General features: G+C 38.6%; 2 protein-coding genes and 1 non-coding gene across 4 annotated transcripts in view; 2 read left to right on the forward strand and 1 right to left on the reverse strand.

Moving 5' to 3' along the window:
• Positions 1 to 2,083: 2,083 nt before the first annotated feature.
• Positions 2,084 to 9,823, reverse strand: PNN (pinin, desmosome associated protein). The gene is made up of 9 exons (XM_006913455.3): positions 9,621 to 9,823; positions 8,896 to 8,967; positions 8,442 to 8,510; positions 7,212 to 7,284; positions 7,002 to 7,096; positions 6,766 to 6,841; positions 5,469 to 5,624; positions 5,254 to 5,392; positions 2,084 to 4,524 (listed from the first exon to the last, which is right to left on the reverse strand). The coding sequence occupies exons 1-9, from the start codon at positions 9,731 to 9,733 to the stop codon at positions 3,152 to 3,154; spliced, it is 2,166 nt and encodes a 721-aa protein (XP_006913517.1). The 5' UTR covers positions 9,734 to 9,823; the 3' UTR covers positions 2,084 to 3,151.
• Positions 6,400 to 6,518, forward strand: LOC112481141. Its single transcript, XR_003046811.1, has one exon. It is a non-coding gene; the product is annotated as a 5S ribosomal RNA (ribosomal RNA).
• Positions 9,824 to 12,803: 2,980 nt separating the features above from the next.
• TRAPPC6B (trafficking protein particle complex 6B) overlaps positions 12,804 to 19,496 on the forward strand; it is a 15,109-nt gene continuing 8,416 nt past the window's right edge. For both annotated transcript variants that reach the window (XM_015590606.2, XM_006913456.3), the window contains exon 1: positions 12,804 to 13,206. In XM_015590606.2, coding sequence (XP_015446092.1) covers positions 13,126 to 13,206 — 81 coding nt within the window. In that variant the 5' untranslated portion in view covers positions 12,804 to 13,125. The remainder of the gene's footprint in view (positions 13,207 to 19,496) is intronic.

The raw sequence follows: 19,496 nt of genomic DNA on the forward strand, positions 1-19,496 counted from the left end.
TAAAGTTGTAAAGACAAGCAGAGATGGAGACACAAGCCACATTAGGGATCTGTCATAATTCATTCACAATATTGACTATAATATACAAAGCCCTATCCTAGGTATTTGAGAGCAATTAGGTTAAAAAACTTGCTCTCCTGCGGTTTGCATTCTAGTGGGAGGTAGACAATAAACCAAACTATGATGTAACTGTATGACATAACATTATAGAAGCAAGAAAAAAGGACTGTTAAGGCAAGTAGTGGTTATTACAAAATTTAAATAGGGAACTCAAATGGCTATGGAAAGCAGAATTGTAGGCATTTCAATATATACATATAAAATTTTCTTTTTTGGACAAGATCATGCTAGGTGAGACAAGTGTAAATTTTCAGACTTTACTAATCTTCCCCCAAGATGTTAGAGTAGGAAGGCCCAACCATGTTAAATAGCTAACATTTTTTTTTCTGGGTTAAGCACTTTAAATACATTATCTCAAAAAAAACTGGGTAAAACTTTTAATCAATGATTTCAATGAAGATTTTTAGTTTATGTTGTGACAACTCCCATTTTAATGACTTATTACTCTGATAGCATTGGCCCATGTTATTATACCATGTAATCACTAGCACCTTTCCTTTTAAATTTGTATCAAATTATAGACTCTTCAATTTACTGCTTTGGTGGGTTTGCTTAGCCCAAACTAAGTTCTAGAAATGTGCAGTTACCAGAGCTCTATAATGAGTGCACAGATGAGCCCTAGATTGGATAGATACAGCTCACTGAAGACCAAACTATCTTTTAATTTCTGTGGTAGTACAAACTACTCTTGGAATGTAAGAGTAAACAAAATGTTTTCTAAACACCCCCCTCAGATGACTTTGCTAATTAACAGAGCTCCAAATTAATTTCAAACTTTAGTCACTAGCCCTATCCCTCAGCTTCTAGTTTTCATAAACACTTGTTACTTCTAATAGGATCCTAGAGTGTTCCCTTCCCTAGCCCCACAGGATACTGTTCTTACTTTTACATTCTAATGTTCCGTGTATTTTTGCAAGTAAACGATTACATGGTTCTGATTACAAATTTCATTTCTAAGGATAAAGCATTAATTGGAAATATCAAAAATGAAAAACTCAATCTTAAAAATAAACCTCTAATTTATAAATGCATACCAAGTTAGTAAAATTAGTTTAGAATTCGACGTCAGAACTTAACCGAAAATTGGTTTATATTCAGATTTTTCTCCCCATGCATTATACCATCACCACCACTCACAATTGAGCTTAAAGCCAAAACCAGTCTCTTTTCTACAAGGACCATGAAAACTTTAAATTTTCCATATAAAAATGTGTGAACAAGACTTAATTTGTATGAGGAATCTTAATATATACATTTTGAAGTCATCAAATGACTTTTTAAAAGAACTAGGTTGTCATGCTCTTTAATAATGTATACCTTTTCCTCACTGTGGCACACAGGAAAATAAATTTGTACATTAATCTTATTTGTGGTTGGGTTATCCGCAGTTAACTGTTGTCAAAAATATTAAATGCAAGGGATCCCCTGAAATGAGTGACCACATTCATATAACTTTTATTATAGTCTTAACTGTTCCATTTTCTTTATCTACTGTGACTTACAATTTTTTATCTATGGAAAAAACATAGTATATATAGTTTTTACTACCCATGGTTTCTCTCATTCACTAGGCCTCTTAGAACATTTCCCTCATAAATAAGGGGGAACTACCGTACTTTCTGCTGGCGAATATTAAAATCCTTGGACAAAGCTCCTCGTAGTGGAAACAGCTGGCCTAGGGATGCAGGCGGCTAGCTCTGCAGTTTGAGTTCTGCTCATTTATTGTTTAATAATTACTCCAAGAAAGGATTTTTTAAAAGAATTCTTTAACATGTTCACTTACATTTATACAATGCTGGAAATGACTGTTGACATTTTCACTATTACCATTCATTATCAAAGGAAGGCATAATATCAAAGTCAAACCTGAAACTATAGTCAATGTTAAATCATAAACTCAAAAAATACCATTTACAATTTAAGTACTCTCTTGTATAAAGCATCAAAAAGTTAATACAAGTACTAGTCTTAAGCAGTCAAACAAGTCTAAGCCACATTTATTTGCACATGTAGTAATGAGCAACATACTCCAAATTCATACAAATTTATAAAACAACAAGTTAATCACTTGGTACACTTGTGTTATCTTGTTTACAGATTCAAGTGTAGATGTACGTCCTTTATTTTGTAAACTTTCATACAATACTTAAACAAAAATTTTGACATATATTGGCATGGTTCAGTTAGAGCCAACACAAAAGTTAAGACAAGACCACAACTCAAAAACCAAGTTTAGAATATATTTTTCTACCTCCCTCCCCTGGAAAGAAGTGATTAACAAATGTATATGCTGTATCACACAAGAAACCATGGAGACAAAAGAATGATGCTCCCATAATTGTAAGAAAATGCCAACCAAAATCATACTGCTTCATCTACCCAATATACGGTGTAAATAAGAAACAAGAGGAAACGTTTAGATGAAAATAACAAGGGAGACTAGAAAAAATAGTAAATGATCTTAAAAACAAACTATGCCCTGCCCCCAATGCTGCAAATATTTGACAACTCGAAATAATTGTCTAAGGCAAATAAAAGTGAGGAAACCTTCAAAGACATTCTAATCACCTTCAGTATCTAGTGATAAAAGCTGAAAATGATATCAAGAAGGTACTATACAAGTGTCGAGGACATCCCAAAACTAATGAAAGAAACGCATTTATTTCTACAAAAGCAATGTATAATACAGAATTAGAAGGAAACAGACTTAAAGATTTACCTATTAAAATATACAGATTCTTACTGAAGAGTATAGGATATTTAAAAAAGATGACAAGGGATGTTAATCTTTTTTTATTATTATTATTTTTACATATTTTGGAACCTCACATAATTTTGATAAATAACTCTTACAAAATTATGCAAAAAGTACAAGAATGTCTGGTAAACAAACAGTCTGTATTTTCCAAAAAGATTTTTTACAACATGCAATTCTTAAGGCAGCATCCTCCTTACAAGGAAAGGTAATCCTTTTACTCATCAAGACATCTTCTGCTGCAAAGAATAGGCTAAGAAAGCCTGGCTTCTTCCATTAACGCCTTTTGTCTTTCCTGTCTGATTTTCGGTCTCTTTCACTTCTCGAAGATCTTTTGCCTGATCGACTACTCTCTGATATAGACCTCTTTCTGTCAGACCTGGAATTCTTATCCTTTGATCCTTTTGTATCTCTACTACTACCACCTTTTGAGGACTTGTGACTTCTTTCTAGTCCTGAAGTATCCCTTCGTTTCCGATCCACGCTCCTTCTGTGCTTTCTATCTCTATTATGTCCCCGGCCTCTACTCCGACTTCTACTCTCACTGGAACTAGTAGTGCTGCTGCTACTGTCTCTGCTGCTGCTGCCACTTGTACTGGAGCTGCTACTGGAACTACTTCGACTACTACTACTGCCACTGCTAGAACTGCTTCCACTGCTACTACTGGTTGAACTGCTACTAGAACTACTACTGCTGCTACTCCGACTTCTACTCTTGCTTGTTTTATTTCTAGCTCGACCTCTACTTCTGCTCCTAGTTTTGGTTTTGGATTTGCTCTCCGGAAGTACCGTCAAAACTGGCTCTATAGTCACCTCAGTGAGTTTTACAGATTCTATAGCAAATTCCTTCCTCTCAAGTAGTAAATGCCCTTGCTCCTGAATAACCTGAGGTGATGACTGTAAAACAGCTAATGGTAAAGTCTCAGGTTGAGAGAGAGGCTGGGGCTGGAGTACTGGTTGGGACTGAGATTGGGGCTGAGATTGGAACTGAGGCTGAGGCAGGGGCTGAGGCTGAGGCTGAGCCACAGTCTCAGGTTGTGGCTCAGATTCTTTCTCTTCTTTGTCCTCAGGCTCATTTTCCATTTCTAGAGCACTAGCACTCTCTTTTGCAGGAGAAAGAGATTTACATTCTTTATCTGGCTCAACTTCAAATTCCATTTCTTGCTCCAATTCTTTGTTAGTTTCATTTTCTGACGGTTCTACACTTTCAACTTGACTGGTTTCCATTACCTCTTGCTCAGCAATTACATTTTTGACACTCTCCACCATCTCTAGCACATCCATAACTTCCTCAGGCTGACTATCTTGCTGCTTCTCATTTTCCCTTATCTCAGTTTCCTCTTCCATCTTAACCTCCATTTCCTGTTTTTGTTCCTCCTCCTCCTGTTCCTTCTCTGCATCACTATGAACTATACTAATTTCTTTTTCCTCTTCCTCTCCTGCTTCCTCTATTTCTACATCATTGTGCTGATTACCTGTCTCCTCCAACTCTTCCTCTCGCTGAGCCACCTTACCCTCTTCTTGTTCCGCCTTCTGTTCTTCATTACGCACCACCTGATGTTCTTTTTCCTTCATTGATTGTCTTCTAGGCCTAGCCTCCATTTTATTTATTTGTTCTGCAAATTCGATGCGTCTACCTTCAAATAAAGCTAAAGAATAAAATTTTAGATGTGTAAAATATATTATGAGTAAGAAATCCAGTCACAATTTGAAACCTGGCTACAAAATGTCACTGAGCTTTATCTAAATGTCTTTTTCTAAAGAGATGACGACAAAAGACTGATTATGGCAAATAAGTAATTACCAATTGACATAAATTAACAAAAGCAATGATCTACTGGAAACCTATATATAAAAAAAATTAGTAGCAGGCAGAACTACCATATCTAAGTGATGGATAAAAAGGACAATCTTGCTACTTAACTTAATGCTAGTTGAAAAGAAACAAAACTTCTTTCAAACAAAATCAGTTTTATGATATAACATATATTAATTTTTCTGCTCCCAAGGAGAAATAAATCACCTAATCACCAATTTACGAGTGTCTACCCTTCAATGTGTGCTCCCTCTATGGATTACATTGACATTCACTTTTTCTTGCTTCATTAGCATTTATGTCTGGCTACTAAGAGTATCAAGCAAAAAGAAGTCATGTTACTCAAATACTTAAGAAATACACATGTATTAAGCATTGCCTACAAAAGTTTCCAGTTAAACTCCATCAGGAAACAAAGGCTCCTGCACTCCAAACTTATTAGCATCGTATTTCAAAAATCTACTATTAAATCACAACTATTATAGGCAGACAAATGTGTATGTGTGACTTTATCACCTTATTCATTAGGAAAACTGCAATTGACTTCTTCACGAACACTTACCATTCATTTTTCTCTGTGACTCTTCTATTAGTTTTTGGGTAGCTGGACACATTCTTCCAGGAATATAGAACAAGTGGGGCTTCGTCTTAGTTCTTATGTATTTAATTATCTTGGCATTATGCTCATTCCATTCTTCTTGCTAAGGAAAAGGTAAAGGTCAGCACTTCTGTAAACAGGAAGCATAACCAATCTTAGAATTCTAAAATACTACTCACCAGCTGCGCAAGCTCAACCTTCTGTTCCAAAAGCCGCAGTTCTGTCTGTTTAGCACGCCTCTCTTCAAATAGTTCTCTCCTCTCATTTTCAACCTGCTTTCTCTCTTCTTCTGCCTGTACTTCCAGTTTCTGTTCAATTTCCTGGCGTCTCTTTTGCTAAAGATAAGTAACGATCTTTACACATCCTGATTACATGAAACATTACAATTTTATTAAGTTATCTGCATGTGTTTCACATTTGCAATTCAGGATACCAACTACTTAAAACTTAGCACTTAGAATTTGAAGACTGCAATTTCTCTTTCAAGAAATGGGGGCTGCAGCTTTTCATGTAAAAATCTAAACTTTAAAGCCATAATATCAGTAACTGTTCCATTGCAACAGAACTTTTAGATAAGGTTCTTTCATAAATTAACCACAAAAGAGCACTTCAGTTACTCTTTTTAAATCAAAAAATTTGACAGAAGTGATGCTCTAATAAGTCATATTTTCCACCTATTTAAAAAAAATTACTCTTCACACATTAAAATGCCTTTAAGCCTTTTATATTCTCCAGTAAACACATAAAAGCTGAAATAAAAGTTTATTAATTTCCTATATACAAATTATCTCTTTTCCACTGTAGTTACCCCGAGAAGCAGTAACTTGGGTGTTCATCTTCACAGACATAACTTTGTACTTTTAACAAAAAACTTCAACAGTTAAACTGTGTAGGGCAATATTTATGCGTTTGCTTCTAGAGTGCTAAATATTTGCTCTGAATGTGTATCTAAGTCATAAAAATTAGAATTACTGAACTAGTAGCAATGATCAATGAGTTTAACTCACTTACTGAAGAAAAAGCACTCTGAGGCCTAAAGAAATAAAGGAACGTGTTCAAGACCACAAAACAAGATTGTTAATAGAGCTGACTTCAAAAAAAGACCAGTTAGTCTATGGCCATGCTACCCTGAACAAGCCCGATCCCGTCTGATCTCGGAAGCTAAGCAGGGTCAGGCCTGGTTAGTACTTGGATAGGAGACCATCTAGGAAGACCAGGTGCTGTAGGCGTAAAAAATAAAAAAATAAGGGATTGTAGGCTGACGAAATCCTTGCAATCTAAGGTCAACCAAGGGATGCCTCGCTTAAAAACAAAACAACAAAAGACCAGTTAAAAATTTAACTCCAGAAAAGTTTTTTAAGTTTTTCCTTGGCTTTATTTTAAGATTGCAATTAAGTATTAAGAGAGCTTTTCAGCTCTTTTTAAAAACATGTAGGCAACTACTCTGATAAGAAAGCAAAGAAATTGCATAAATACCCTTTCAGTAGCGACAGTAGATTCTTGTTTAAATTTCTGAAGAGTGCCCATCAACAAGCCAAATATTCGCCGGTTCCTAAAAAACAAAAAGAAAGATTCAGTTTCAATAGGATCCACTTCATCTAAACCTGCCATTTCTTAAAAAGAAACATACTATATGCACTTGGACAATTGCTTAAATTTTCTTAAAATTGCATTATTTGACAGGTTTCCCTCCCAGAAGTCAATAAAAATACCTTTGCTTTCCCTTTTCATCCATATTTTGATCCTGGATAAGGTCTCTCCGCGTGCGTTCTTTGGAGGTAGCTACAACTGAAGACTGCAAAGCTGGCTGCATAAGAAAAAGAAAATCTCCGTAATTTAACAAGTATACAAGAGGAACCCATTAAAATGTAGTAAGATGAAAATACTATATTCATCCTCTATGTTCTTTTAATCTCAATTACCTTTTTAACATCATCATCCTCTGGATCGCTTTCTTGGCGTGATTCTCTCCGTGTCCGACGCTCCCCGCCCAGCCTGTCATAGGAAAAATAATTTAAATGAGCACTACAGAATGTGACTTAAGTGCCTACCAAGGGCAAACGACTACTTTTTCGAGGACTCATTTCCAGAAATTTCATTGTCAGTTTACATCCCATTCTACGCTTTCCGCCAGTAGTGAAAAGATAAAATGTACCATCAATGCCCAATCCAGATTTTGATAGCCTTTAATCAATGCCCAATCCAGACTTTGATAGCCTTTATTTCTCAAGCTGGTTTTTATAGTACAAGACAGAAAAGTGACACATATTGACCATTTTCTTAACCTTATTCCTCTCATGACCCTTATTTTGGTAAAATTTCTGTTATTGTTAGTAAAGAACTCAGTTTTGAGGGATACTAGCTATCGGTTCAGTAAATACCAATAGATCAGACTCAGGGGAAGTGATACACTATCCGAGTCTAATATGACTCAACTCAACTGTGAATGAAGGGGCAACATAATAAACCCAACAAATTATCGAGGGACCACATGGCAGGTCCAACAAGCTCAGTGACCAAAAGTAACTACACAGGATGGTCTGATCATAAATTCCTAACCGGGCAGGCCATGACAGGTAATTATGTCCCAGGCCTACAGTTTCCTTAGCAAAGGTCAATCCTTACCTTAAGTGAGCTCTGTCCACTGCTCTTACTCACCTAGGATAACATACTTTTGAAATGTCAAAGTAATTTCCTAGACCCCTTGAAGGTACAACCACAGGCTCAAGAGCACAAGACCACAAAACCCCTCAGTGTTATCTTATTCCTTGCATACCATCTCTACTTACTGTAAACGTTAATTATTAACTAACCTATACTCACCAATGTGTCTCTTCATTCTCCTTTTTATTTAATCCTAGAGATTGCCCCACTTTGCTTTCTCCTATCTCCTTAACATCACCAATGGATTTCATGTAACCCTCCTTACATCTTCTCCTTTGATTCTAATGTATAAAATAAGCTGCAACACTGCCACTCTCCAAAGCATTTTCTTAATCTGCTAAAATTTTGGCTCAAACTTACAAAACTTTTCTATAGGCTGGACAGTCTTTCATTGACAAAACAATATTTATTAAATGTTTATATCTGTATGCTACCTTAGAAAATAGAACATATACACGTGCCTTCAAAATCTTTTTTTTCCAACATACCTACTGACTGCCCCTTCAAGGTCTCTCTGTTTGGCTGGGGGTCCTCCTCCACTATCTGAGAATCCACGCCTGTGATTAAAAATGTCCAACACAAAGCACTTGAAATGTAAGATAAATGGCATTTCCATTTAGCAAAAAAATTTAAAAATTTAAATATCCTTCCAATTAAAGCAACCTTCAATGGCCATTCACTCCAAGATGCTTTTATAGTATTTTTTAAAAACCCACATGAATAAATTTATACAAAACTACTATAGTTAATATATTCAAGCTCTAGTTTTACATGTAAATGAAGTTCCAGGATAACTATCCAGAAAATTACAACTGATTACAGCTTTAAACACAAACATTTCTAAGTGGTTCTACCACGAATTTTGTTTAAAATGGTACGTCAATTTAGTCTAAGCAGCACCAATAATCTTAATGTATGAAATAAGTCTCAAGGAAATCTTACCTCAGCAATAAACTACCACGTCCTCTACCTCCACCAGGACCAGAAAGGGCCAGCAATCTGGCTTGGATGGGCCTGTAAGATATTTACAAATCAGTACAAAAAGCATATGTGGACACATGTAATGGCATCAAATACGTTCACGAGTGCAGTGCATCATAGAGAAAATAACTAAAAAAGTTCTAAAAAGACGGATCAAATCCACGTGTTTGAAAAAGGTTAGAAAGTATTATTTAAGTTCTGTTTTTTCAAGACCAATATCACAGAAATTAGATTTATTTCGATGCCACTATACATTAACAAGCTTTGATCAGGTCTTAATTTCGCCAACCCGAAGGAAGCTGCACGTGGGCAAGAGCCTTGGGGCGAAGCGGCGAACCGAGTCCCAGGAGTGTCTCCTGGCCAGCCGTTGGAGGGGGAAGGGGCTTTGTGCTGCAGTTCCGGGCCCGCAGAGCCGAAGGCGGGAATCCGCAGACGGGGCCTTCCCACAGACCGGGAAGGAGTCCCGACGCACCCAGGCCCCGCTCTCCTTCCTCACGAACCTGAGCCCGGGGACCTACGGTGGGGCCTTGGAGACTCCCCACCTCACCGAGAACCGGGTTCTACTGCCGGCTCGGGAGCAAGCCTCGATGTTCCAGCCTTATCAAAGCTGGTCGCCCTCCCCGCCCCCAATTCACCCCGACTTGATGACTGCTTCTCGGAGCCAGCATTTCCCATCCAGCCTTTACCTCACGTCATTCGGATCCCTCCCGGTGAGCTTGCGAATATTCTCATCCACGTTCTTTAGGCTCTCTTTGGCCTTTTCTAGCTGCTCCTGCAAAGTTCTCACTGCGACCGCCATCTTCTCCCTGCAGCAGGCTTCGAGACTGCTCCACAGGCCGCGCCTGGCCGTACCGCGCCGCCGGACGCGAGGACTGACAGCTGGCCTCAGCCAATGACGATGGGCGTTGTTTTTCGGCTTCAACCACTCAGCAACCGGAAGGGGGAGAACCTGCCAACCCTTGTGCCTCCCGGCCAATGAAAAGTCCGTCAGGCGGCCACTTCCCTCCCCAGTTAGCTGCGTGTGGCCCGGCTCCGATTCTAGCGCAGAGGCGGGGCGGGTTTGTGAGTCCTTGGGTCCTCGGAGACGCGGGCTCATGGGCCTGCTCCTCCGGCAAGGAGCGCGGAGTTTTGCAACTCTTTTAGCCTATGCTATGACGTGACTTACGTCATTTTAACCACCTAATCACATCAGAGTGAGAAGGAGGCGAGTCTGTTCTCCCCCTGCCCATCCATCAGAGAAGGTGGCGAGTTTATCCCCCTCTCCCCCCAGTAAATGATTAGATTAGGAAAGGGTGCGGCCATTCTGTTGGTGCGCATGCCCAGGGAGTGTGTGTGTGTGTGGGGGGGGGTGCGAGCTTCTACTAGGTTAAACCAAAATGAGCAGAAGGAAGCAAAGAATGAAGGAACAGGAAGTGATTAATCGTAATAGTTATTTTAGGGACACTGAAACGCTTTACATGCCTATCCCTGTCAAGAGCTTGAATAAAATGCCTGTTTTTACTGATAAGGAAATTGAGTCTGGGGGTACTGCAGCTGTCCCTACGTCTTGCCAGTCTAGAGTCACCATCGGATCAGACCCTGTGCGAGGATGTACTAGAAGAGAAAAGCAATGATGAGACAGACAAGGCAGGCATTCTCTACATCTGGCCTAGAGTTGGTTCGTTTAAGATGGGGTTGCTGGGTCAGCGTTATTGTGTGTATGAGAGTATTGTCCAACTTCTGGTTCCGCTGTACCTGCACTGCCAACATGGGAACCAGTTTTATTCCAGAAATGTATCTGCAAATTATAGCCCAGAAAGCATGTTCCTACAGAAACAATATTATGAATAACCTTTGGATTCTCATTTCCATCTGTCAGCCAAGCATCCTCCTTAACACCAAGGATTAGCAGGCTAATTTACCATTTTAATTCGCCCAACCACCTTTATATATAAATATACATATATTTTTTAAAGAATTGAGCAAGACACCAAAATATGGCAGAAAAGAATAGCTTTATTAGAAGAGAAAGTAAAGCAACAGAACACTTCAGACGTGGAAGCGGGCCTGAGCAAGAGAAGAACAGCTCAAAAGGCTCAAGGGCTCAAAGGCCACTCAATCACCTTTAAATCGCCTGTGTATGAGCAGTATCTCCTTTATCTGAGGATAAAGCCTAGAACAAGCTAGCTATGGTTCCTGCTTCCCTGGAGTTTATAAGCTCCTCAGGAAACAAAGATTATTCATGTACTCATTCATTCAAAAAATATTTATTGAGTAAAAAATGTGTTTTACTCCTGTTAATCTATTTTATATCAATATAATTATTAGACTAACCAAAAAACCTAAAAGGGTAGAAGGAAACCTTTTCCATCCCAGCTTTAGAAACAGAAGTAGTATTGAAAAAAGAAAAAGTAAAGCTAAGCAAGAGGGGTGAAGATGGATAATTAATTCCGATTGTGAGCATACTTAGTTGTGATCTGATCTGTATTTACAATCCTATGTCATAGACAGTACGTGAAGCACCAGAATGTGACAACAGTAGATCCTAACCTCCAAGTATGACAAAATGCTTTTAGAGTTAACCAAAAAAAAAAGGATCTATTCCTGCTTCCATAGGATCTAGGATCCTGGACAATTTAACATAGTCTGCTTTATGGGGGAGAATCAGTGCGATGCTATGTTCAACATTTAGTAGGTGCTCAGTAATTATTAGTTTCCCCTCTATTTTCCCAAATATTCTAAGACCACCACCACCACCTGCCCCCCCCATTATTGTAGTTTGAGAAATCAATCTTAATAAGTTGGTTAATTGCTTACTCTTTGACCTCAGTGGTGAACTTGGGCTCCTGTTTCTTGATGGTAGTGATGAAGGGAGAGAGTGCAATTGGGAAATAAAGGTCCTGACTTCGTGTTTGAGAAATTTCAGTGCTGGAAAAATTAAGATTATGATTACAAAAATTATATTGCCTAGTGTTTTTGAAGGCTTAGGTGGAACTTTTATGCTTGATTTATACGATGATTGAATAAACTAATCCAAATATTGAAGGGACATGTAAAAAAGCAACCATAATTCCAATTATGGAACATGATCTTAAATTTCTGTGAAGGGCTATGAAGAATTGAGAGTTTGTTAATTTGAGAAAACTCAGTATGTTAATTTTGGGAAAGCAATAAATTGGAAAAAAATCGGCTGTGAATTACTAAGAACTAATCGATGTTAATAAGTAACATTTTAAGCAAGATTTGCCAAATTTAAGCGGTGCTTATGATATATATATATATATATGATCTAAAATATATATACATATATATATATGCACTTATGTAGAAGTCTCACATCTGTTACAGGTTCTTATGAATTTCGTCCCACGATGACGTTGCTTTTCTGAAGTCTTTAGCACTTTTTCCACTTACCTAATCCTCTGATTAATTTGTATTTTCTGGTTAAAGAATATCTTGTTCTTTGCTTAGTCCATCTCCCTTGTCGACGCCACTCTCAGTAAACTTCTTGGTGGCCAAAATGGCTTTAAATCTTTTTGCATATGTAGGCTTAATCTAATATGGAATGGGGTAATTTCTTACTACACCTAAAATTTATAGCTTCACTCTTTTTATAACTTTTCATATTGAGGAACATATGGCGGGAAGTGGAAGCTTTTGATGAAGCGCGTAGACATTCTTGTCACTTCATCTAACTCTTAGGTAATTAACGCAAAGATGGCAGAAGGAACTCTTTTTGTCTTATTTTGACATCCCCCCCCGACCGCTCCCGCCCCCAGCATAGCTCAAAAAGCCAGCTGTTCACCCTGGGGCGGGGCGGGGGTAGGGGAGTGACTCTGTGATCATAGAGCTGGCGAATGCCGGGGTAGAGATGACCGGAAGTTGTTTTTATTGCCCCCCCCGCCCCCAACACACACATCCCAGGGGCCGGATCGGGTCTCCGCAGGTTCAGTTTGGTTCCCACAGCTGTCAGAGGCTCCTATTCCGCCCGAGGGCTTGGTAGCCCTGGAGTGGGCTCACTCCGGTACTGGGCTCACTCCAGTACTAGTGTCTTCTGGAAGCCGAGTGCATTACTCGGTCTCTTAGCAACGAAGGACAGGCCGCGGTTTGAGAGAGCGGCGGCGCAGTCCAAATTGCTCAGGCGCTAGCCGGGACTCCCGAGCCCGGCCCAAATAGGAGCCGAAAACCAGAGCTTGGAAGAATAAGCAGGAAATGGCGGACGAGGCGTTGTTTTTGCTTCTCCATAACGAGATGGTGTCTGGAGTTTACAAGTCCGCGGAGCAGGGGGAGGTGGTGAGTGCTGCCACATGCGCTTGAGGTTCTTTTTCAGTGAAACTGTTTTCCCTCAGTTCTTTCCTTCAATCCCTGCCCCTCCGCCACCCAACGCCTCCCGTGGCGTAGGCAGCTGTTCTGCCGGCAGGTATCCTAAGTCCTCGAACCTGTCAGCTGTCTTCGGTCTTTTAACTTCTTTCTCGTATCTTCTACTATTTGGTACTTTTTTGTCTCTTCCCATATTCCCATACCTGTGTCCTGCAGGCCGCAGATTTTTTTTACTTTTAGTATTGTCTCTACCATCATTTACGGCAGGGTTAACTGCAGAGCTGATTTGGGCACCCCGTACTTCCAGTCCTGCTGAGCTGTCCACTGCACAGCCCTGATCCAGCCTGAGAATCCTGTCCCTCCCTCCTTATGCCTAACCCTCAACCACTCCACGAAACTCGAAGACAGAAGCCTAATAAGAGTTGAAGCCAAAGGAAAGGAAAGTTTGCAGGCGTTACTATAATTAGGAAAAAAATTAATTTAGAAAATTTATTTAGTGCTCATTAAATGTCAGAGCTAGTTCTAGGTCCTGGGGATGTAGTAATGAGGGAAACGATGACCCCATCCTCTTGGGGATTACTCCTAATGTGTGAGAGTCCTCATTCACTCATTATTCAGTGTGTATAGTAGGCCCGACACTGCTAGATTAATAAGATAAACCCCAGCCTCAGTTGTTGAATGATTGGAATTCAATGAGTAATTAAGGTATTGGGTTGTAGTTAGGTATAAAATCAAGGAGTTGTAACAGATTTTATAAAAGATATTCCAAAGTCATGTTCAAGTCAGAAGGCCATTCTATAATGCTGTTGATAAAGAGGAGTGGATTGTGGGGGTAGGAAAAGCATCCTAGGCAAGGTAAAGACACAGAGGTATGAAAGAATGTGATGTATTTAAATATGCTTGAGCGTTTCACTGTGACTAGATTGAATGGGTGGAGAGCGAGAATTGAGAGCTAAAACTAGAATGAGCCTTGTATGATTTGGACTTTCTTAGTGGAGGATTTTAAGAATTTTTAAGGGAAATATGTGGCCCATTTGTATTTTAGAAAGAGGGGCTGGTTTGGAGAAAAGATTCTTGTAGCGAAAAGGTCTGTTATTGCAGGAGTCCAGGCAGGAGATGATGAAGATCTGAATTAAGACAGGAATAGAGAAAAGAGGAGCTAACAGGTTTGAGAGATAGGAGGTAGAATCTATAGGACTTGGTTTGGTACAGAAGTGAGAGTTGAAAATTATCCCCAGGATTTTAGATTGACCTGCTAAGTTTGATGGAGAGGAATAATGGAGAAGAAAGAGGTGAGAATAATGAATTATTTTTGGACAGGTTGGAATTTTGAGATGCCTGTAGGACATCCAGGAAAAGGTACTGCCAGTTTGTAAGCTACAAGAAGGATAGTGTCTTAGTCCATTCTGGCTGCTATCACAAAATACCACAGACTGAGTGGCTTATAAACAACAGGGATTAATTTTTCACAGTTTTGAAGGCTGTGAAGTCCAAAATCAAGATGCTAGCAGATTCAGTGTCTTGTGAAGGTCTGCTTCTGGTTCATAGATAGTTATTTTTTGTGTTTGTCTTCACATGGTAGAAGGCTAGGTAGCTCTCTGCCGTCTCTTTTTTTAAGGGCACTAATCTCATTATTGAGGGCTCCATCCTCATGACAGAATCACTTCCTGAGGGCCCGACCACCTAATACCATAACACTGAGGGTTAGGATTTCAATATATGAATTTTGGGGAGACACAACATTCAGTCTATAGCAGACAGGCATGATGCATTTGGAGATGTCATTAGGAAGACATCAGGAAGAGTATTGGAAATGAAGCAAATTCTATTTTCAGACCCATCTGTAATAGAGATTTTTTTTCCCCGCGTTATAAAATTTTGACTTTATCATCACCAGCAACCAATAGTTATTAATGTTTAGCATCTGTGCTAAGTAGCAAACAATTGCTGTCGTGCAAAGCTAGCCTTCCTTTTCCCCAAAGAATAATTAGCAACACACCCTCCACTCCCAACGTGTACAATCAGTTCTCTTAATTTTCTCTACTTTCCAACCCCCTTCCAACTCTTGCCCAGGAACATCACCTTTTTAAAAATCCCTCTTTTTCCCAATGGATTAACCAAAAAGAAAATAGAGCTGTTATAATCGTGATCATTTTAAGAGGTGTGCTAGTCATATAAGAGAAAGGAAATCCATAAGTTTTGAATCATTTAAACTAAAAATAACTTTCTTTTCCTATTGCAGTTGTTTAGTATAGGGAAAAATGTCAAGAGCATATAAATAAAAGTGATTAGAATCCAGAGGGTTCATTGTGTTAGTGTCAATATTTTGAGTATGCTTCAGATTTTTCATAATAAAAAATGTGAAAGAAAGACACATAATCCTGTCATCCAGAAATGTTTTTTGTATATCTTTTTGACATAAAGTCATAAGTTTTGAAATAACATAAAGGTAAGAACCAATGTTCTCATCCTCTAAATCAAAGGATAGGTTTTTTTAAGAAAAGTTAATGGATAAAATATTTTCAAGTTTAATTTTTCTTACGAATTTAGTGCTTGCTAATAATGAACTCAAATGCTAATGTGAATAGTAAGTAGTAACATTAGAAGGTGTTTACTAAGGCTTAATTCCAAAAGCGCATGTGATCATGGTTAAGATTTGAGAATATCTAGATACATAAGCATATTTCCTGCTAATTAGTATGTTTCTGGGCGATTCTACAAAGCAAATCGCTCTACAAACAGCATCATGATTTACAAGTACTCATTCCACCTGAACATGTTTGGGAATGAGTGTGGAGAATAACAAAAATCAAGGGTAGTGATATGTACAATAATAGATGTATGTGTAGAGTGTTATGACAGCAAAAGGTCCAAAGGAGTATCAGGGAAGGTTTCCGGGGGGATGTGATGCTTGAGCTGCTTTTAAAGGATGTACAATTTTGGAAACAGCAAGTGCGAAGGCATGGAGGCAGAGGAAAGAATGGCACTCTGGAGTTGCTTCAGAAATTTCACAGTAGTGGAAGGAGGATGTTTGTGTATATGTGGCTGTTAGTAAATCTGGTTAACTAGCCAGGGATCGTTTAAGAAGAGGCACATAATGCTGTGCTAATGAGTTTGGACTTTATTTTGAAGAAGGGGGTTGCCAAAAGGTCCAGTTGAGAAGAACACAATTTGCTTTTTAGAAAGTCTATACCGCTGCCCTGACATCTTCTCTGGGACACTGCTTCCCTCATCTCCAACTTAGATGCCTACGTTGTTCTGCCACACCTATGACAAAAATAGTTGGTGAAGAAAAGGGAAGGAGAAATTAATTGTGAAAGGAAAAGATCACAAGAGAAAGAGGCCAATATAATCTCAGAGGTCATCAACTATGATTTTTAATTCAGGTTTAAAAAAATTAAAAATGAATTATCTTAACATCTTCAATGAAAGCATATCTGAAATACCTAGTTGAAGGTTTCATATGGAAAAGGAAATGTTAGTAATAAATATCTATAAAATGGTGTCCAGGAGAATCAAATGTGAGGAAAATCATGTTATAAAAATTCCTAAAGGTACAGGGTTTGTCATTGAGAAATAAAGACATTTGGATCATGGTTGTACAATCTAAGACTTTCAAGGACTTTTACATATGTAAAAGTGTTATATTTATTTTCTGTGGTTCCAGGGAGAAAACTGGGATTAATAGGTAAAGGATAAATTAAAGTTAATAAAAATATATTTCATCCACTAATAACATCAAAGAGTTCCAATAGTAATAATCCAATGTTGATGCTCAGTGGATCCTGGACTGCATTAAAAATGCTTCATATACATTAGTTCTCATAGGAATTTATTTTATATAAGTGAAAACATGGTTTAAATTCAGTTGCTCAAGGTCAGACTTATTTAACTGGTACATCCAGGAATCAAATCTCTGATAAAATGATCCTACAGTCCATGTTTCTAAATGAAAAGTAAAAAGATTATTCTAAATATGAGTCATTTAAAAATAATATAGTATTTTCTTAGAAATATGGTGATATGAGCCTGTGTTTCCATTATTCATCACTTGATAAGCCCTTCACGCTTATCTATTAAAATTTTTCAATTTGTGAAAAACCGTGAGCCCATTGAAGAAGTTGGATGTATGTTAAAGACTATCTTCATGTGAAGATGCATGTAAAGTTCTATCTTCAAATACACATTCGTCTAGTTATTGTATATATGAAGCAAGATGAGAAGTTAAGAAGGATCAGATGAAAACTTCATTTCCTGAAGTATTTTTACAGTGTTATGAGAATTAAAAGCAACATTAACAGAACACCACCAGTAATTTCTGGGAGAGAAAAATAACTCCACTTGGCACTTAACTGCTCCACAAGCAGATTTAGTTGGTTTTGGTGTGACATCATGTAGAACACCTGTAGCATCCATCATTGCCTCACTCGTCAGATCTTTTACTGATACATTGTTTCTCCATCCTTCATCACTGTTGTGAATTGAAAAGCAGCATTAACAGAACACCACCAGTAACTTCTGGGAGAGAAAAATAACTCCATTTGGCACTTAACTGCTCCACAAGCAGATTTAGTTGGTTTTGGTGTGACATCATGTAGAACACCTGTAGCATCCATCATTGCCTCACTCGTCAGATCTTTTACTGATACATTGTTTCTCCATCCTTCATCACTGTTGTGAATTTGTAAAACCACTTAAATTTGCAAATAATTGGAAGTAAATATCATATTGGGTAAATAAACTGCATTGTCATTAAAAAAAAAGTATACCAGCAATATATAAAAAAAATCAAGGAGAGAAAAAACTAGAGACAAGGAGATCAGTTGGAAGGCTCTGACTGAAAACCAGGAGAAAAATAAGGGCAAACTTAAAGCAGTAAGATGGAGCAAGAAGATGCATTTTGGGAAGCATGTAGACAATAGGCTCCACAGGACTGGACTGCAGTGCATGTGGAGAGGTTGGGAGCAAAGAGGTAAAGAAAATGGAAGTTTTCTTGTTGGAGTAACTAGGTGCTGTTAATGAAGTTAGGGACTTCTGGGGCAGAGCAGGCTGAGGACTTTAAGATAATGAATATCATGTTGAATATGCCTAATTTGAGGGCCCTGTGGGACCTCTAGATGGCTATGTCCAATAAAATCACTAGAAATACAGATTTAGTAGTCATAGGCTCGTAAGTGGAGTACATGGTTCCTTAGAAGAAAATTCAGCAAATAATGAGGCCCATGGTGGGAGACAAACAGGCTTCAGAATATATAAAAATCCCTGCCTTCTTGGAGCTGTAATTCTAGCAGAGGGTGAGGATGGAGGGACATGGCACTATAAAATTAGTAGAATGTATAGACTTTAAATAGCGAAAGAAGTTCTTTGGAGAAAACTTAAGCAGAGAAGTGGACCAAGGCATCACAATCACTTTTAGAGGGCTTCTTAAAACACAGATTACTGATTCCACACCCACAGTTTCTGATTCAGTAAATTGGGCATGGGATTACAGAATTCGCCATTTTTAGAAGTTCCCATGTGATGCCAGTGTTGCTGGTCTTGGGACACACTTTGAAAATCACTGGGAGAGTTGCTGAAGGGGAATGATGCTGCAGTTTTAATGACGATGGTTAAAGTGGGTCTCATTTGAGATGGTGGCATGTGAGTGAAGACTTAAAGCGAGGGAGTTGGTCTTGTGAATATCTGGAGGAAGAGCTACCTATGCAAGAGCCCTGAGATAAGAGTGCATCTGGCGTTTTTGAGGACAGCAAGGAGACCACTGCAGCTGGAGTGGAGTGAGTGAAGAAAAGTAGATGGTCGAGGTTCAGGAGGTACAGCTGTCTGGATTGTATAGGGCTTTGTAGGTCATCCAGAAGATTTTAGGAGTCTTTAGCATAGGGATGGTATTTAAAGCCTAAAGACTGGATGAAATGGTCAAAGGAAGAGCAAAGCATTCACATGATTCCAGGCACAGGATGGTGGGATCATCAACTTTTATTTAAAGCCTAAAGACTGGATGAAATGGTCAAAGAAAGAGCAAAGCAATCACATGATTCCAGACACAGGATGGTGGGATCATCAACTTAGACACACTGAGAACTAGAAAGCCTGGATGACTCCAAGAGACATTTTGAAACAAGAACAATAGAACTTAGGGACAGCACAAAGAGAATGACTGATAGGAAGAACATCAAAAGTGTTACCAACTTTTATAACTGAGGAGAAAAGAGGAATTGTTGAAAATGTAAAAAAAGAGGGGAAGGGGGAGCGTAATTAGAGGCTTT

The sequence above is a fragment of the Pteropus alecto genome, unplaced genomic scaffold (assembly GCF_000325575.1).
Source record: "Pteropus alecto unplaced genomic scaffold, ASM32557v1 scaffold104, whole genome shotgun sequence".
NCBI lineage: Eukaryota > Metazoa > Chordata > Mammalia > Chiroptera > Pteropodidae > Pteropus > Pteropus alecto.

Bases quoted from the DNA above. Each gene is read 5' to 3' on its own strand.
- PNN (XM_006913455.3), bottom strand. From the start codon at position 9,733: ATGGCGGTCGCAGTGAGAACTTTGCAGGAGCAGCTAGAAAAGGCCAAA. The intron at 8,511-8,895 runs GTAAGATTTCCT...TTTTAATCACAG, and splicing joins CGTGGTAGTTTATTGCTGAG to GCGTGGATTCTCAGATAGTG. The intron at 7,285-8,441 runs GTATGTTGGAAA...TTCCTATGACAG, and splicing joins CTTGAAGGGGCAGTCAGTAG to GCTGGGCGGGGAGCGTCGGA.